A 20,240-nucleotide genomic window follows, 5' to 3' on the forward strand; every position below is an offset into this window, starting at 1 on the left:
AATCAGTACAAATGAAGATCTTCTCAAGTCGTCCCCTCAGCCTGTAACACTAATGGCCAGCACCTTTACCTCACTCTGGGCTCAGCTAGCAAATGGTAGAGACAAAATTGAAATCCAGACCACCTAACTCCAGAGTCTATGCTCTTATTTCTGAGCTTACTATCTCCCAATAAATCGAAGAAAATGTGCACTTACATAGCAAGGGCGAAGACAAGACTTGTCTTGGAAGACTCGCTATGTCACTTTCCGAGAGACATTAAACCTCCAACATGCATCTCTTATAGGAATTTTCAAGGGTAAGTTTTTATTTCTGCCTTACCCATACACTTTAGAATGTGACTCCTGTGAATTTCAATGTATTGCCTATCCCAGTGTATTAGTAAGACTCAATGATTAGGTTAACCTAAAGGTTTTTGGTTAAGAATACAATGATAAGAGCTTGATCTTCATTCTGCTCCTTTTCAAAGCTGCTACTTCCTCCTGCAGTTACGAAGGTGAGCAGTTACGAAGCTGAAATCACTCTATGCCCCCACTGATTTAGAATCAGGCTGGGGAAAAATATCTGACAGTTGACTATAGAGCCTGAGTAGGGAAGTCTCACTTGTTCAAAGACTACAATTAAAAGGGTATGTATGTATGAGGATGTCTGTTCCTCTCTCTCTTTTTGGGGGGCGAAGAGTAAGGGAAATTGTTTTTGTATCAACATTTTGCTTCTGTACCATGAGACAAATGTGTGTTTACAGACTTTTGTATTGTTAGCAGTCTAGGAAGACACTACAGGAAGCTCCAGGGTTACTGTTGGGAGCCACTGCCAACTGGAGTTCATACATAAGGTTAAATAATAACCACGTCAGTATTTTTCTATGGCTCCTTTTGGGGGAACAAGGAGTTGGCAGAGCTTACATTGGTTCTTTTAATCCATCTATTTTAGAGGAGAAACTTAGTTTAAAAAAAAAGGATTTTACTTGGAAAAATGAATTTACTTAGACCTGGTTAAAAAGATGCAGAAGTAAGAGTGAAGGACGAGGACAACTTGACTGGCTTCAAGTATTTAATATTCAAATTCCATTTAGGACTTTAACCAGATTACGTCATTAAATGATCTGGCAAATTTCCTATCACGACATCAACAATTAAACTTGTTAATAATGCAGAATAAAAAAGAAGAGCAATGACTGTAACCTCGTGCTTCTTTCATCATCGTTTTTCAGTGACATATCTGTGCTTATTTAATGTCATAATGTGCTTGCTTAATGTCAGCCTCCCACATCAGACAACAGGCTCTATGAAAACAAGAAATCTGTTTCATTCATTCCTATATACCCAGCACTTCATTACAGATACTTGGTAGAATAGAGGCACTCAAACTATTAAGTAAATGATGTAACATTGCAATGATTCAACATAAGATTTTTTTTAATTTTTAAAATTTAAGGCCTACATGAAGTACCTAAAACTTCTTAGGCTTTTCCCCTTTAATCCCTTATTTGTGTGCTTCTTACAATGGAAGCAGGTAATGAGAAAGATATCCTAGGATCCAGATTTTTTATGCTCAGCAATAAAGCTACTGGTTAGGCAGACTCAGCTATCAAAATGTAACTTAATTTTAAATTTTAACTGACATCCTGGATTTGATAAACTCTATTCTTAATATGCTAAGAATTGCCTTAATCCACTTAATAATAACAAGTAACTTAAGTTTCTTCATATACCTTCCAGAAACTTGTGAGATTCTTAAACTTAATATTTCTACCTACCATAACTATTTTAAACATTACAGTGGTTCTAACAACTACTGAGAATTTAAAAACTATCAGTGAATTCAATTCAAAATGGAAGAGGTAAGCTGGCTTCTGAATATTTTTATTTATTTTTAATTTTTTTTTTCTTTTTTGGCCATACCACGTGTCTTGCAGGATCTTAGTTCCTGACCACAGATCAAACCCGTGCCCCCTGCAGCGGAAGCTCAGAGTCCCAACCGCTGGACCGCCAGGGAAGTCCCTGAATATTTTTAGATTAAAAAAAATAATCAGGGTTTATCACCAGAGACCACCACCAAAGAACAGCCCCATTGAATAAATGGTTCCCATTTCCCTTCGAGTTCACGTGCCTCAAATTTTGTGTCTGTGTTAAAATATCAGCTAGAAAAGGTGAACTGGCTTGCTGTTAAGACAGAAATGATTATCTAATGATCTACTTCATTTCCCAAATTATAAATGCAGTCTGCAACTGGCAGGTGATCCTGCCACTGTATTCCTCCTGGCAAAGACTTGGCTCCACTGAGATCTGACAACCTCTAGCTCCTTAGAGATGAAACAGTTTATAGCAACTGAATAAATTAAAATGTAAGAAATAGTATTTCAACAGAAATTATTTACATTTTTCGTTTTTAACAGAGGTTTTTTTATTGTAGCTTTTATTTGTTCTATGGGAAGTTTTTCTTTCTCCTAATGTTCAAAGGTAAAATCATACATGTGTGTTTATTTAACTGATTTATATGGAACTCTTCATTAACTTGTGTGTGTAAAAGCAACATTCAAACGAACAAAAAAAAAACACCAGAGAAAAAACTTACTGGCAAGAACAATCTCTGGGAAGCACACGGTTTAAAGAGCTTTTTCCATTCTGCTGCATTCTCACTTGGAAAAGTTATCGGGTATAATGAATAATTAAATGTTTGTAGAAATGACCAGCTGTTAAGCTAAAATAAAAAAACAAATAAAAAATAAAAGAACTCGGTTTAGATTTGTTTCACTTTCTCTGCAAAATCATAAACCAACAGATTATTTTTCAAAAGCTAAAATTTAAGATGTTATACATTGTATGTCATAACACTTAAGAGAAAGTTAGATTCTTCTTTCCCACTATTTTGTTTTCATTCAAAATCTTAGTCATTCCAATATGCTAGAAAGACTCCACTGTAAAGATCTGAGGGACAGTTGAAGTTATAAGGATATCAACCACAAAACCAAAGTGGAAAGAGCCTTACAATCTGTTCGCCTCCATCAGCTTGACCTAATGTATAAATCCTCTCAAGCCCTAAACAAGTTAAACTCAGAAAAATTAAGCACTAATTTTATTACCACAGTATGTATGACATAACAGAAAATATTCACAATCCAAGTCAGACCAATGTGAAAAACTAATTAAAAAATATTTATCTATATAGTTTCAATGTCCACAGATATTCCTGGTAATAAAATATTTTGATAAATACATATCCAGTGCTGATTTAAAAGAAAATCATTACAAAAAGCAAAATCTGATTTTCTGATCTGAAAATCTATAATGAACACGTTTACTCTTTAGTATCCCGAATGCATTTCAAGACACTGAATTGCTTCAAATTCAGTTTAAGTATTACCTATCACTGCTGCTTAAACAGAATTGTTGATTTAAATTTCCTACAGAGCATTCACAAGTTTTGAGGGAAGAAAAAACTAAGCATTTTATATAACAGGCTGAAGATGATCTCTTTTTGAATTATGTCTGTATTCAAGTAATTTTTATTTTTTAAAAATTTTTTAAATGCTCAACACATATCTATTTTTTGTTTTATTTTTATTTTATTTTTTAAATTTATTTTCAGTTGCATCAGGTCTTAGTTGCGGCACACAGGATCCTTCATTGTGGCACTCGGGCTCTCTACTTGTGGCGTGTGGGCTCAAGTGCATGGGCTCAGTAGTTGCGGCGCGTGAGCTATTTGTGGCACGCAGACTCCCGACAGTGTGGGCTCTCTAGTTGTGGCGCGCAGGTTCCAGAGTGTATGGGCTCTGTAGTTGCGGCACGCAGGCTCTCTAGCTGTGGTGCGCGGGCTCAGTAGTTGCGGTGCAAGGGCTTAGTTGCCCTGTGGCATGTGGGATCTTAGTTCCCTCACCAGGAATCGAACCCACATCCCCTTCATTGGAAGGCTGATTCTTAACCACTAGACCACTAGGGAAGTCCCTGTTCAAGGGAATTTTAAAAACATTAATTCCTCCCTCTTTCTTTCCTTCTTTCTCTCTCTCTCTCTCTCTCTCTCTCTCTCTCTCTCTCTCACACACACACACACACACACACACACACACACACACACACAAAATCAATGCCTTCCAACATAGTTTAAGGGAATAGCTTTACTTCCAACACACTGTTTTGATGTCTCTGTTAATTAGTTTCAAACACTATTATTTTCTTTTCCTTGCGTGACTTATAAATCACTTAAAGATCCTTTCAAGGGACTTCGCTTCACAACTACAGAGCCCACGCGCTCTCGAGCCTGCGTGCTGTAACTGGAGAGAAGCCCACACACTGCAACAAAGAGCCCAGGCACCATAACGAAAGATCCCATGTGCCGCAACTAAGACCCAACACAGCTAAAAATAAGTAAATAAATAAATAAATAATTTTAAAAGAAGATCCTTTCAATACCAACTTCAAAATAAAATCTTAGTCATTTTTAAAATTCTAATATCTAATCATCTTTTCTGCAGTAAAAGCACATTCCACAAAATATTTGATTCTCCTTCGTCAAAAGCAAAACCAAACAGTCTCAGAGTTAACCATGATAGTTAAAGAAAAACTAAGTTTAAAAATATAGTATATATTATACAAGCAATAACTCAGCCAGATTTGAAGACAACACAGAAGCCACATATAAGATGAAGCAATAAATTTATTTTACTTTTATATTACATTTTCAAAGGTTTCCCAGTTGGTAGCAATCTCTTACTATTCTCTGAACTGTTAGGACAAGATTAATTCCTCAGTTAATATTTTAGGAAACAATCCAGATAATAAGATTAAGATCACAAAAGCGCATATCACAAGTATAGAGACTAGAAATATTTTAAAACAGTAAGTAAAGCTTTTTTTCTGCGCTTTTTTTAAATTGAAGTACAGCTGATGTACAATATTATATAAGTTACAGGTGTAAGGTACAGGTACACAATTTTTAAAGGTTACACTCCATTTATAGTTATTATAAAATATTGGCTACATTCCCACACTATATAAAGGATATACTGTGATATAAAATATATCCTGTAGCTTATTTTATACATAATAATTTGTACTTCTTAATCTCCTACCCCTTCTCCTTTCCCTCTCCCCACTGGTAACCACTAGTTTGTTCTCTGTTAACTCTGAGTCTGTTTCTTTCTTGTTATACTCACTAGTTTGTTGTAATTTGTAGATTCCACATATAAGTGATATTATACAGTATTTTTTTCTCCGTCTGACTTATTTCACTTAGCACAATGCCCTCCAAGTCCATCCATGTTGCTGCAAATGGCAAAATTTTCATTCTTTTTTTATGGCTGAGTAGTATTCCACTGTATGTATGTATGTGTGTGTGTGTGTGTGTATATATATATACACACACACACACACACCCCACCTCTTGTTTATCTATTCATCTGTTGATGGACACTTAGGTTGCTTCCATATCTTAGCAACTGTAAACAGTGCTGCTATGAACATTGGGGTGCATGTACCTTTTCTAATGAGTGTTTTTATTTTTTTCAAATATATACCCAGAAGTGGATTGCTGAGTCATATGGTGGTTCTATTTTTAATTTTTTGAGAAACCTCCATACTGTTTTCGACTGTGTCTGCACCAATTTACATGCCCACCAACAGCATATGAGGATTCTCTTTTCTCCACATCCTAATATTTCTTATCTGTGGTCTTTGTGATGATAGACAGCCATTATGACAGGTGGGAGGTGAGATCTCATTGTGGTTTTGATTTGCATTTCCCTGACTAAGATTAATGAGCAATGTTGAGCATCTCTTCATGTGCTTGTTTGTCCATCTGCATGTCCTCTTTGGAGAACCGCCTATTCAGTTCTTCTGCCCATTTTTTAATCAGGTTGTTTTTTTTTTGATGGTGAGTTGTATGAGCTGTTTATGTATTTTGGATATTAACCCCTTATTAGTCATATCATTTGCAAATATTTCTCTCATTCAGTAGGTTGTATTTTCATTTTGTCAATGGTTTCCTTTGCTGTGCAAAAGCTTTTAAGTTTAATTAGGTCCCGTTTGTTTATTTTTGCTTTTATTTCCTTTGCGCTTTAGGAGACAGATTCAAAAAAATAGTGCTATAATTTATGTGAAAGAGTGTTTTGCCTATGATTTCTTCTAGGAATTTTATGGTTTCTGGTCTTACATTTAGGTCTTTAATCCATTTTGAGTTTATTTTTGTGTATGGTGTTAGAGAATGTTCTAATTTCATTCCTTGTAAAATAGTAAGTAAAGCTTTATGCCTCTTGGAATCAAAGATTTTAGCAGAAAACTAAAAGACTTGAGGTCACAAGTAGTGTTTTTCACTTAATATGCAAAATGAACTAATTTAACCTGAAAAAACATCAAATATGCTTTTCCTACACAGATCAAGCAAAAAAAATCCAAATCATTTCGAAAGCTTAATTGAGTGTAGATAGAGAGATAAGAGATGGTGCGGGGATAATCATTATCATCTTCACCACCATCTCAGAACACAAGGTAATGAGATTTCAGGTGAATTTTCTTCTTCGTATATGTTCTCCCTCCTATATTTATCTGTTCTCCTCTTCTTGCATAGGAATAATTTTTTTTGTTAAGGTTATGTGGCAGTCCTGATTAAAAGGGTATATTGTCAACCAACACAAACAACTAGATATGGTCACATGACTAAGTTGAGACCAATGAGATACTGGCAGGAATGTCATGTGCAACTTCTAGACAGTTTCCTTAGAAAGGAGGAGGAGAACCCCCTTCTTCACTCATTCCTCCCTCGTGGCTAGAACATGAGTGTGATGGCTGGAGCTTGAGTAGCCATCTTGGATCATGAGGTAGAAGCTTTATGTTAAAGACGGCTCAGCCACAAGAGAGAAAAAAACAGAATCCCTGAAGACACGGCGCTGCCATATACCACAGGCTGCCTACTTTTATATAAGAGAGAAATAAACTTCTATCTTGTTTAAGCCACTGTTATTTTGGGTTTTCTGCCATTACAGCCAAACTGACTGTAACTAATACAAAACCAAAATAAGAAACTTTCTTACCAGAGCAAGAAGCTACTTCCCTCCATATTGTCAGTTAAGAGTTCCCTCCACTCAAAACAGAATTAAAACCTTCGTGCACACTCTGATTGAGGCACTCTAAAGCCGAGGATGGGATCATAATTAAGAAGTAGGACTTCTCAGACAAAACATCCTGGAACTATAGTCAGTAAAATAAAACCTCCATGCTTGGCAAAGGACTTTAAGTAGCCTAACTCCTTTTAAAAAACGAGTCTTCTTCTTACACCCTAGATCTGGAAGCGCAGATGGAGTGGCAGCAGGGAACAGTCCCCACTCTTATAGGGCAGAGCTGCAGAATACATATTTTTGTTCAACAACATTTTACTATATATACCATTAAATATTCAACTATACAGGCTTGACTAAGTCCAAATACTTACTATGCCTTTAAAACTATCATGAAGTTGATCTTCAGCAAAAATATGGAACTGAAGAGGTTTGATGCTGAAGATAAGTGCTGACTTCAACATGGTTAGAGTTTCTTCCAGTCTTTCCCCACAGGCAACTACAGCTAGATGCACTCTCTCAACAGGCTGCATTTTCAGACTATACCTGATAGAAAAGAAAACCACATTTTCCAACAGTGTTAGTACAGGGTAACATGTTAACGACATGGTGTTCTGACCGTGTTCAAAGACTGAAGTTTGAACAAGGTCCTACTGTACAGCAGAGGGAACTATATTCAATATCCTGTAATAAAACAAAATGAAAAAGAATATGAAAGAGAATATATATATAACTGAATCACTTTGCTGTACACCAGAAACCAGCACAACATTGTAAATCAACTATAGTTCAATTGAAGAAAAAAAAAAAACCCTGAAGTTTGAACCTTCTATTTAAAAAGCAAAGACACATCAAATTACAAAACAGTATAATGTTGAATCAATCATATATATATCTATACTCTCAACCAGCCTTTCTCAGCTAATGTTCCTCACCAGGAACCACAAAACACAAAAAATGACCACTTCTGCATTCCCCCAAGAATGGTACATAACTAGCATCATTCTGGATGCATGGGAGAGAAGTTAATTCACTACTCACTCTGGATGCTGTAGGACATTAGAGCTTAATTCTCTCAAGGAAACCCCCACTTGAGAAAGGGAGCAGCACTGATCTGAAGGTCTTCCATTTAATTTTTAACTATTTTACTTTAAAACAAAATCTCAAACACACCAAAGTAGAGAGAGTACAACAGTAAATCTCCAAGTACCCATCTCTCAGCTGCAACAATTATCCATTCAAAGGTATTCTTATTTCCTCTAAAACCCCTCCCCACAGCCCCTTCCACTAACCAAAAGATCATTTTGAAGCAAACCCATATATAAATTCACCCACAAATATTTCAGTATTATATCCAATCTTCAACCATGCTGATTACAAGAAGCTTCCTTCACATAAGTTTTTTTTTTTTTTAACTGTGCAGTCCCATTTATCAAGTAATCAGTGAGAAGTAAAAATTTCTGAGGTGGTCTAAAAATACTAGTCAAACGCTAGTAGCACATCATTTTGGAAGGAAGGAAAGATTCCTAAACCCCAGTTATCAGCCTAGGCTATGTTAGACCCTACCTCTAACACAGAGCAGCAGTGCAAGTACCTTACCACTGAACCAGTAATACTCCACCATCATATAAGGAACGGAACTAATTATGTGTGACTGCATTGTTATTAAACAATTAACATTTACAATATGAAATAAAGACCTCATCTGTAATTAGGACATAAAATAATCTTTTTGGAACTGACAGCTAAAGGTATGTAGGAGTGGAAGACAACATAAAACAAACTAGTAGCACATTAAAGTATTATGAAGTACAAACATTCCAAAAGTAAAAACATACAAATTTGACTTTAACTCAATTTTTAGTCACAGAGATCCTTTCTGTAAAATGTATAAGGGGATTAGAAATAATACTATTTAACGTTAACAGTTGTGTGTATCCATTACTGAAATTTTGTAGTAGCAGGGATGGGTGAATAATCATTTTTCTTAAATTTATAAGCTAAAATTATCGTAGTTATGTTCCTTAGCACAGGACTTTGGAATCTTGAGTGTTCATGTGTCCATGTGTCAGAGTGGACCCAGAACTGTTTCCTGAGGAAAACCTTGGTCTTGCTCATGGGTAGTCCCTCAACTGACCAGGATATGAGAAAACAGAAAATAATACTAAATAACATTAAATACAAACAATTGACTATATAAAACACACCTGAATATCAAATTCATACAACTTAATGTTTTAACGTTAAACATTTGGAATTATTAATTTTTTATCCTATTAATAATAAAGTCTGAATATATATAACGTGCTCCTGCTTTTACTATGGATCTATTCAGTCATATTAACAAGCTTGCTTGCCCAGGGCCCAGAGACATTTAAGACAGCAGTTGAAACTGATGCTTTTCTGGTCTGAGTTCCTGAGGCCTGAAAATGGGTTCACTTCTCTTACATGGGACATCTCTTACCTACACAATTACTGGTAACTGTCAGCCTTAAGCAGAGGAGCAGAAAGGCTTTCCAGCATGAATATGTATCTCCTAGAAAACACAAGAGTCATTTCCTTCCCTGATCCCTCAACTGGGAGGCTGAAACCCAATACCTTGATAACCTACCCTTTATTCAGACTAATGGGTCAATTATTCTAAAGATGAGGTTCTTTAAAAACATACAACAACAACTGCTTTTAAGAAAAAGAAACCTTCCCTGGATAATTCATGAAGTTAAACATTATTACACCACTTTGTTAATGGTATTAAATGGAGAAGTCACATAAAAAGTGGTATTCTTGGAAGGGGAATTTACTATTCGAGAAGCGGTGGTGATAGCTCATTCTTCATCAAGTTATTAAGATTATCATTAAATTAAGATATAACATCAGGTACATACTTTGCCTTTAAAATTTAGATCAATCTACCAGGAACTGGTTTTTATGAGTGGTTTGAGGAGGGGACAACTGCATAATCTTGCACATGGCTATCCAGCTACCCAACCATCTTCTGTTACAGGGTTACCAGAGTTTAGCCTTTCACCACTCACCTGCTGTGCTACCTCTTTCACTCATAAGGTACAGCATAAGCTTGGGTCTTTTGAAAGCTCTATTCTTTTCCACTGACAGGAATTAGAAAGAAGCAGTGCCTGCTTCCTCGTCTGCACCCTCTCTACCCATTCCCCTCGTTTCTGTTGAGCCCCTCAGTCTATAACTTTGGAGCCCTATCAGAGGGGAGACCATCTACACTTTCTATACCTAAACAAGGGGACATGAACCCAGTTCACCTGAAAGCAGTGGAAGCCACAATGACACAAGTAAAAGAGAAGGCAATCAAGACACATAACAATCTCACAGAGCTCTCCATTGTCTCAGCTTTCTGATAAATGCCTCCAGGTCCTGTTCCTCATGAGGGTATAAAGACCCTCATTAAAGCACCAAGATTTGAGAATCTATAATGGGCTCGGATTGCTTACCTGGCCATAACTAGATCCTGTCCCAAAGCTAAAAGCCTAGAGATTTAAAGAGTGAGCCATAACAGTCATGTGCTGTTTGGCACAGAACTCTCTACATACAGAAGTATAATAAACCTTCTCAAGAGAAGTAAGTTAAATGCTCTTCAAGGAAAAAAAGTCCTTCTAAGGTCAGTCCCAGGGACTCCTGCTCTCAGGCACTGCAGAAAGGCTTGTTCTAATCACACTGCTAGCACTCCTTCCACCAATTTCTATAAAAGTAGTAGTATTGTCAACAATATTGCACTTGTTTTTCTGTTATGTGTCCCTTTTTAGCAAAAGCATTATATACAGTACAGACTCCAACAGCTAAACTGACAAGACAAAACATATTTTAAAGATGTCTCTGCTCACCACCCTGTCCCTAGACCCAGGAACTGGAAGTAACTGCAACTGGAAGAAATCTGAAGTAAGCTTTTACACTAGAGGAAGGGATAACTAAAACCTCTGAAGAAGTTGTAGGGAAGTAGCCATTCAAGTAATTTTGGTCCCAACTGAATGGTGTTAATATTGTCAGGATCTACAAAAATATGCTATATATTAATCACAGTGTGAATAAGAGAAAGTCCCTTTGGATTTAAAGAAATGTTATCCAAAAAGGACATTTTAGAGTCATACCTACTTTTCTACAGACACATGATTAGAAGAAATGCTTCAGATAATTCAAAGGTAACACCTGAGGGTCCCCATGACTAAATGTGGCATAGCCTGAGTACAGACTAGAATTGTGACAGCAATGAATGGTAACACATTCTATTAAAAAACTGAATCAGTGAGTCCAAAATGATACTAAATAAAGAGTAAGGCGGAGGGGGAAACCCTCCTTTAAAGATGAATACCAACCAATAAATGTAGAAGGAATGACAGAATTACAAAAAACACTATTTTGCATTCACTACTGCAATAGATTGTTTGAACAAGAATAATTAATGGATGCTAAAACAACAGAGTATCAGGGTATTATCCCCACACATTACAAAGGGGATAAAGATACTGTTACAGTGTAGAAATGTGACACCGCCACCTTAACCAGGGGATCAAACAACCAATCATGTTAACTGTCTGCCACCACATGCCTCCCCATAGAACGCCCAAAGAGCACAAGATCTCCTGCGCAGTATTCCTGCCAAAGATCCTGAATCGAATCTAATCCTAAGGAGACGGGCAAATCCAAATAAAGGAACATTCTGCAAAACAAAACAAAAATATCATGTCATGAAAGAAAGACACCAACCACCACGCCTCCCTGCCCTGTCCCCCACCTCAAAAAAATGTCTGGGAATTGTTCTAGAAAAAAGAACACTAAATAGATGTAATAACTGAGTGCAATTGTTCCTTGACTGGGTTCTGAATGGGGAAGAAAAGATACAAAGTTCATTAAAAGGAAAATAAGGAAATATGAATATATATAAATATAACATTGTCAGTGTTAAATAACTTGAAAATGCCGATTTTGTTATGTTGGTACTGGAGAATATCCCTGTTTTTAGGCGATACATGCTGAGTATTTAGGCTGTCGCTCAAACAGTTCAGCCAAAAAGTGGCAAAATGTTACTAATAGGTAAATATCTAGTGACAGGTATGTAGTGGCTCACTATGCTATTCTTATAACCTCTGTAGATTTGAAAATTTATCAAAGTAAAAAGCTGAGAGGAGGAATCCAGAAAAAAAAGTTAACACAATGTTTTAGATGAAAATTCTAATACAAATACTGTAAACAGACTTATAAGCCTTGAGAACAGACTTATTTTAAGTAACATTTCTGCTATAAAGGAATAATAATTTTTCTTTTTTTTAGACAGCATCAAAATTTAAACATTAAAAAATTTTAATCAAAATTTAAAAATTTTTAATCAAAATTTAGCATCAAAAGCTTCCAGTGTGTTCTTCTAGCCTATAATTAGATTAGTGTTTTCTCTATAAAAGAAAACAACGTAACAATATTTAGACTAGGAATTAGCATTATAATTAAGTACACAGACTCAAAGTAAACAGATTAAATTTCTGATAACAATCTCCCCAAACTAAAAAATAACTGCCACGAACTTATCTTTAAAAACTTGCAAGTGAACAAAATTGGAAAACTATATTCAGAAACACTAATGATAATTTCCTTAATGTGTAGCTCTTAAAAAAAAGTTTTTCCTCTTACTATAAAAAAGAGTTGTGGTGAATTAACATACTAAGGTAAAACTACTTTAAAGGCTGTATATAAATCACTTTGGGGACAAAATACAATACTTAAAAAAAAACTCTGCAAGGTTTTATGCAAAGCATTAAAAAAACTAAAAATTCAACATTTTGTAAGTATTAATTGTTAAAATATAATTTTAAATAGTCTGTAAAAATATACCTCTTAAAACTAGCATGGGGACCAGAAATACAGCTACACGTGGAACAACTCCTACAGAACACCTACTGAACGCTGGCAGAAGACCCCAGACCTCCCAAAAGGCAAGAAACTCCCCACATACCTGGGTAGGGCAAAGCGGAGAGATTCCCGCACAGAGGATCGGTGCCGAGCGGCACTCACCAGCCCGAGAGGCTTGTCTGCTCGCCCGCCGGGGCGGGCGGCGCTGGAAGCTGAGGCTCGGGCTTCGGTCAGAGCGCAGGGAGAGGACTGGGGCTGGCGGCGAGAACTCAGCCTGAAGGGGGCTAATGTGCCACAGCTAGCCGGGAGGGAGTCCGGGAAAACTCTGGAGCTGCCGAAGAGGCAAGAGACTTGTTCTTCCCTCTTGGTTTCCTGCTGCGCGAGGAGAGGGGATTAAGAGCGCTGCTTAAAGGGGCTCCACAGACGGGCGCGAGTCGCGACTGAAAGCGCGGAGCCCAGTGACGGGCGTGGGACGCTGGGGCTGCTGCTGCCGCCGCCAAGAAGCCCGTGTGCGAGCGCAGGTCACTGTCCACACCGCCCTTCCGGGAGCCTGAGCAGCCCGCCACTGCCGGGGTCCCGGGATCCAGGGGCGGCTTCCCTGGGAGAACGCACGGCGCGCCTCGGGCTGGTGCAACGTCACGCCGACCTCTGCCGCTGCAGGCTCGCCCCGCACTCCGTGCCCCTCCCTCCCGCCCGGCCTGAGTGAGCCAGAGTTCCCGAAGAGGCTGCTCCTTTAACCCTTTCCTGTCTGAGCGAAGAACAGACGCCCTCCGGCGACCTACACGCAGAGGCGGGGCCAAATCCAAAGCTGAGACCCGGGAGCTGTGAGAACAAAGAAGAGAAAGGGAAACCTCTCCCAGCAGCCTCAGGAGCAGCGGATTAAAGCTCCACAATCAACTTGATGTACCCTGCATCTGTGGAATACATGAATAGACAACAAATCATCCCAAATTGAGGAGCCAGGAGTCAGTACTGTGCCTCTGAGGTGGGAGAGCCAACTTCAGGACACTGGTCCACAAGAGACCTCCCAGCTCCACATAATATCAAACGGCGAAAATCTTCCAGAGATCTCCATCTCAACACCAGCACCCAGCTTCACTCAACGACCAGCAAGCTACAGTGCTGGACACCCTATGCCAAACAACTAGCAAGACAGAAACACAATGCCACCCATTAGCAGAGAGGTGGCCTAAAATCATAAAAAGTCTGCAGACACCCCAAAACACACCACCAGACGTGGACCTGCCCACCAGAAAGACAAGATCCAGCCTCATCCACCAGAACACAGGCACTAGTCCCCTCGACCAGGAAACCTACACAACCCACTAAACCAACCTTAGCCACTGGGGACAGACACCAAAAACAACAGGAACTACGAACCTGCAGCCGGCAAAAAGGAGACCCCAAACACAGTAACATAAGCAAAATGAGAAGACAGAAAAACACACAGCAGGAGAAGGAGCAAGATAAAAACCCACCAGACCTAACAAATGAAGAGGTAATAGGCAGTCTATCTGAAAAAGAATTCAGAATAATGATAGTAAAGATGATCCAAAATCTTGGAAATAGAATAGACAAAATGCAAGAAACAGTTAACAAGGACCTAGTAGAACTAAAGATGAATCAAGCATCGATTAAAAACACAATAAATGAAATGAAAAATACTCTAGATGGGATCAATAGCAGAATAACTGAGGCAGAAGAACGGATAAGTGAGGTGGAAGATAAAATAGTGGAAATAACTAATGCAGAGCAAAATAAAGAGAAAAGAATGAAAAGAACAGAGGACAATATCAGAGACCTCTGGGACAACATTAAACGCACCAACATTCGAATTATAGGGGTTCCAGAAGAAGAAGAGAAAAAGAAAGGGACTGAGAAAATATTTGAAGAGATTATAGTTGAAAACTTCCCTAATATGGGAAAGGAAATAGTTAATCAAGTCCAAGAAGCACAGAGAGTCCCATACAGAATAAATCCAAGGAGAAATACGCCAAGACACATATTAATCAAACTGTCAAAAATTAAACACAAAGAAATCATATTAAAAGCAGCAAGGCAAAAACAACAAATAACACACAAGGGAATCCCCATCAGGATAACAGCTGATCTCTCAGCAGAAACTCTACAAGCCAGAAGGGAGTGGCAGGACATAATTAAAGTGATGAAGGAGAGAAACCTGCAACCAAGATTACTCTACCCAGCAAGGATCTCATTCAGATTTGATGGAGAAATTAAAACGTTTACAGACAAGCAAAAGCTGAGAGAGTTCAGCACCACCAAACCAGCTTTACAACAAATGCTAAAGGAACTTCTCTAGGCAAGAAACACAACAGAAGGAAAAGACCTACAATAACGAACCCAAAACAATTAAGAAAATGGGAATAGGAACATACATATCGATAATTACCTTAAATGTAAATGGACTAAACGCTCCCACCAAAAGACACAGATTGGCTGAATGGATACAAAAACAAGACCCATATATATGCTGTCTACAAGAGACCCACTTCAGACCTAGAGACACATACAGACTGAAAGTAAGGGGATGGAAAAAGATATTCCATGCAAATGGAAACCAAAAGAAAGCTGGAGTAGCAATTCTCATATCAGACAAAATAGACTTTAAAATAAAGACTACTAGAAGAGACAAAGAAGGACACTACATAATGATCAAGGGATCGATCCAAGAAGAAGATATAACAATTGTAAATATTTATGCACCCAACATAGGAGCACCTCAATACATAAGGCAAACACTAACAGCCATAAAAGGAGAAATCGACAGTAACACAATCATAGTAGGGGACTTTAACACCCCACTTTCACCAATGGACAGATCATCCAAAATGAAAATAAATAAGGAAACACAAGCTTTAAATGATACATTAAACAAGATGGACTTAATTGATATTTATAGGACATTCCATCCAAAAACAACAGAATACACATTTTTCTCAAGTGCTCATGGAACATTCTCCAGGATAGATCATATCTTGGGTCACAAATCAAGCCTTGGTAAATTTAAGAAAATTGAAATTGTATCAAGTATCTTTTCCGACCACAATGCTATGAGACTAGATATCAATTACAGGAAAAGAGCTATAAAAAATACAAACACATGGAGGCTAAACAATACATTACTTAATAACGAAGTGATCACTGAAGAAATCAAAGAGGAAATAAAAAAATACCTAGAAACAAATGACAATGGAGACACGACGACCCAAAACCTATGGGATGCAGCAAAAGCAGTTCTAAGAGGGAAGTTTATAGCAATACAATCCCACCTTAAGAAACAGGAAATATCTCGACTAAACAACCTAACCTTGCACCTAAAGCAATTAGAGAAAGAAGAACAAAAACATCCCAAAGTTAGCAGAAGGAAAGAAATCATAAAAATCAGATCAGAAATAAATGAAAAAGAAATGAAGGAAACAATAGCAAAGATCAATAAAACTAAAAGCTGGTTCTTTGAGAAGATAAACAAAATTGATAAACCATTAGCCAGACTCATCAAGAAAAAAAGGGAGAAGACTCAAATCAATAGAATTAGAAATGAAAAAGGAGAAGTAACAACTGACACTGCAGAAATACAAAAGATCGTGAGAGATTACTATAAGCAACTCTATGCCAATAAAATGGACAACCTGGAAGAAATGGACAAATTCTTAGAAATGCACAACCTGCCAAGACTGAATCAGGAAGAAATAGAACATATGAACAGACCAATCACAAGCACTGAAATTGAAACTGTGATAAAAAATCTTCCAACAAACAAAAGCCCAGGACCAGATGGCTTCACAGGCGAATTCTATCAAGCATTTAGAGAAGAGCTAACGCCTATCCTTCTCAAACTCTTCCAAAATATAGCAGAGGGAGGAACACTCCCAAACTCATTCTACGAGGCCACCATCACCTTGATACCAAAACCAGACAAGGATGTCACAAAGAAAGAAAACTACAGGCCAATATCACTGATGAACATAGATGCAAAAATCCTCAACAAAATACTAGCAAACAGAATCCAACAGCACATTAAAAGGATCATACACCATGATCAAGTGGGGTTTATTCCAGGAATGCAAGGATTCTTCAATATACGCAAATCAATCAACGTGATACACCATATTAACAAATTGAAGGAGAAAAACCATATGATCATCTCAATAGATGCAGAGAAAGCTTTTGACAAAATTCAACACCCATTCATGATAAAAACCCTGCAGAAAGTAGGCATAGATGGAACTTTCCTCAACATAATAAAGGCCATATATGACAAACCCACAGCCAGCATCGTCCTCAATGGTGAAAAACTGAAACCATTTCCACTAAGATCAGGAACAAGACAAGGTTGCCCACTCTCACCACTCTTATTCAACATAGTTTTGGAAGTTTTAGCCACAGCAATCAGAGAAGAAAAGCAAATAAAAGGAATCCAAATTGGAAAAGAAGAAGTAAAGCTGTCACTGTTTGCAGATGACATGATACTATACATAGAGAATCCTAAAGATGCTACCAGAAAACTACTAGAGCTAATCAATGAATTTGGTAAAGTTGCAGGATACAAAATTAATGCACAGAAATCTCTGGCATTCCTATATACTAATGATGAAAAATCTGAAAGTGAAATCAAGGAAACACTCCCATTTACCATTGCAACAAAAAGAATAAAATATCTAGGAATAAACCTACCTAAGGAGACAAAAGACCTGTATGCAGAAAATTATAAGACACTGATGAAAGAAATTAAAGATGATACAAATAGATGGAGAGATGTACCATGTTCTTGGATTGGAAGAATCAACATTGTGAAAATGACTCTACTACCCAAAGCAATCTACAGATTCAATGCAATCCCTATCAAAATACCACTGGCATTTTTCACAGAACTAGAACAAAAAATTTCACAATTTGTATGGAAACACAAAAGACCCCGAATAGCCAAAGCAATCTTGAGAACGAAAAATGGAGCTGGAGGAATCAGGCTCCCTGACTTCAGACTATACTACAAAGCTGCAGTAATCAAGACAGTATGGTACTGGCACAGAAACAGAAAGATAGATCAATGGAACAGGATAGAAAGCCCAGAGATAAACCCACGGACATATGGTCACCTTATCTTTGATAAAGGAGGCAGGAATGTACAGTGGAGAAAGGACAGTCTCTTCAATAAGTGGTGCTGGGAAAACTGGAGAGGGACATGTAAAAGTATGAGATTCGATCACTCCCTAACACCATACACAAAAATAAGCTCAAAATGGATTAAAGACCTAAATGTAAGGCCAGACACTATCAAACTCTTAGAGGACAACATAGGCAGAACACTCTATGACATAAATCACAGCAAGATCCTTTTTGACCCACCTCCTAGAGAAATGGAAATAAAGACAAAAATAAACACATGGGACCTAATGAAACTTAAAAGCTTTTGCACAGCAAAGGAAACCATAAACAAGACCAAAAGACAACCCTCAGAATGGGAAAAAATATTTGCAAATGAAGCAACTGACAAAGGATTAATCTCCAAAATTTATAAGCAGCTCATGCAGCTCAATAACAAAAAAACAAACAACCCAATCCAAAAATGGGCAGAAGACCTAAATAGACATTTCTCCACAGAAGATATACAGACTGCCAACAAACACATGAAAGGATGCTCAACATCTTTACTAATTAGAGAAATGCAAATCAAAACTACAATGAGATATCATCTCACACCAGTCAGAATGGCCATCATCAAAAAATCTAGAAACAATAAATGCTGGAGAGGGTGTGGAAAAAAGGGAACACTCTTGCACTGCTGGTGGGAATGTGAATTGGTACAGCCACTATGGAGAACGGTATGGAGGTTCCTTAAAAAACTACAAATAGAACTACCATATGACCCTGCAATCCCACTACTGGGCATATACCCTGAGAAAACCATAATTCAAAAAGAGACATGTACCAAAATGTTCATAGCAGCCCTATTTACAATAGCCCGGAGATGGAAACAACCTAAGTGTCCATCATCGGATGAATGGGTAAAGAAGATGTGGCACATACATACAATGGAATATTACTCAGCCATAAAAAGAAATGAAATTGAACTATTTGTAATGAGGTGGATGGACCTAGAGTCTGTCATACAGAGTGAAGTAAGTCAGAAAGAGAAAGACAAATACTGTATGCTGACACATATATATGGAATTTAAGAAAAAAAAAGGTCATGAAGAACATAGGGGTAAGACAGGAATAAAGACACAGACCTACTAGAGAATGGACTTGAGGATATGGGGAGGGGGAAGGGTAAGCTGTGACAAAGTGAAAGAGTGGCATGGACATATATACACTACCAAACGTAAGGTAGATAGCTAGTGGGAAGCAGCCACATAGCACAGGGAGATCAGCTCGGTGCTTTGTGACCGCCTGGAGGGGTGGGATAGGGAGGGTGGGAGGGAGACGCAAAAGGGAGGGGATATGGGAACATATGTATACATATAACTGATTAAATTTGTGATAAAGCAAAAAAAAAAAAAAAAAAAAAAAAAAAAAAAAAAAAAAAAAAAAAAAAAACTAGCATGGGACCACGCAAGATAACAGTTCAGGTAGCAAATACACAGACTATGAACTGAGAATCAATTCCCATCATAGAGAGAAAGATTAAATATTTTAAAAGTTCAAGTCACATAATAATATTAGATTACATAATGAAAAGAAAACTACAATTAAAAAATGAAACAAATAAGGAAAATATTTGTAATCAATGGCAAAGGTAGAACGTATTATTCTAAGAGTTCATAAAATAAGCATTAAAAGCTCAATAGGTAAATATCAATACAGAAAATACAAACAAAAATTTAAAAAGCCAAATATATGCAGAAATCTATTCAAGGAATAATCAATGAATATAAATCAATAATAAGCTATCATTTTACTCTAATAAGTGGTAAAATTATAACTCCCAACAATGAATGTTAAGGTTATGGTGACACCAGTACACTCACACAATGCTGGTACAGGCTTAAATCTGTATAATTTTTAGGACGTAAGTGATATCCATTCTTTTTAATGAATATTTGAACTCCTTTCACATGCTAGACACTGGGGATAAACAAGAAAGCCACAATCCTAACCTCACACAATTTATAGCTGTTGTGAAAAAGACAAATTTTTAAAAGATTTAATCAGAAAGCATGGTAATTGCTTAAATAGAAAACAATCAAGGTTGCTAACTGGGCTCACTACACAAACATCTAACCTAGTCTGAAACTGCTGGGGAAAATTACTAGTCATTTACTGGTTGCCAAGCACCTTGCCAAATAATGGGGCGTAAATAAT

The 20,240-nt window shown here is 37.4% G+C and overlaps 1 protein-coding gene across 1 annotated transcript in view; it reads right to left on the reverse strand.

The window, feature by feature from the left end:
- The window catches only part of GXYLT1 (glucoside xylosyltransferase 1), a gene marked incomplete at its 5' end in the record, with an annotated part of 66,811 nt that overhangs the window by 28,561 nt on the left and 18,010 nt on the right, over window positions 1-20,240 (reverse strand). Inside the window, 2 exons of the mRNA XM_079714715.1 lie at window positions 2,576-2,701; window positions 7,424-7,595. Coding sequence (XP_079570841.1) covers window positions 2,576-2,701; window positions 7,424-7,595 — 298 coding nt within the window. The remainder of the gene's footprint in view (window positions 1-2,575; window positions 2,702-7,423; window positions 7,596-20,240) is intronic.

This window comes from Hyperoodon ampullatus (genome assembly GCF_949752795.1).
Source record: "Hyperoodon ampullatus genome assembly, chromosome: 11".
Lineage (NCBI taxonomy): Eukaryota > Metazoa > Chordata > Mammalia > Artiodactyla > Ziphiidae > Hyperoodon > Hyperoodon ampullatus.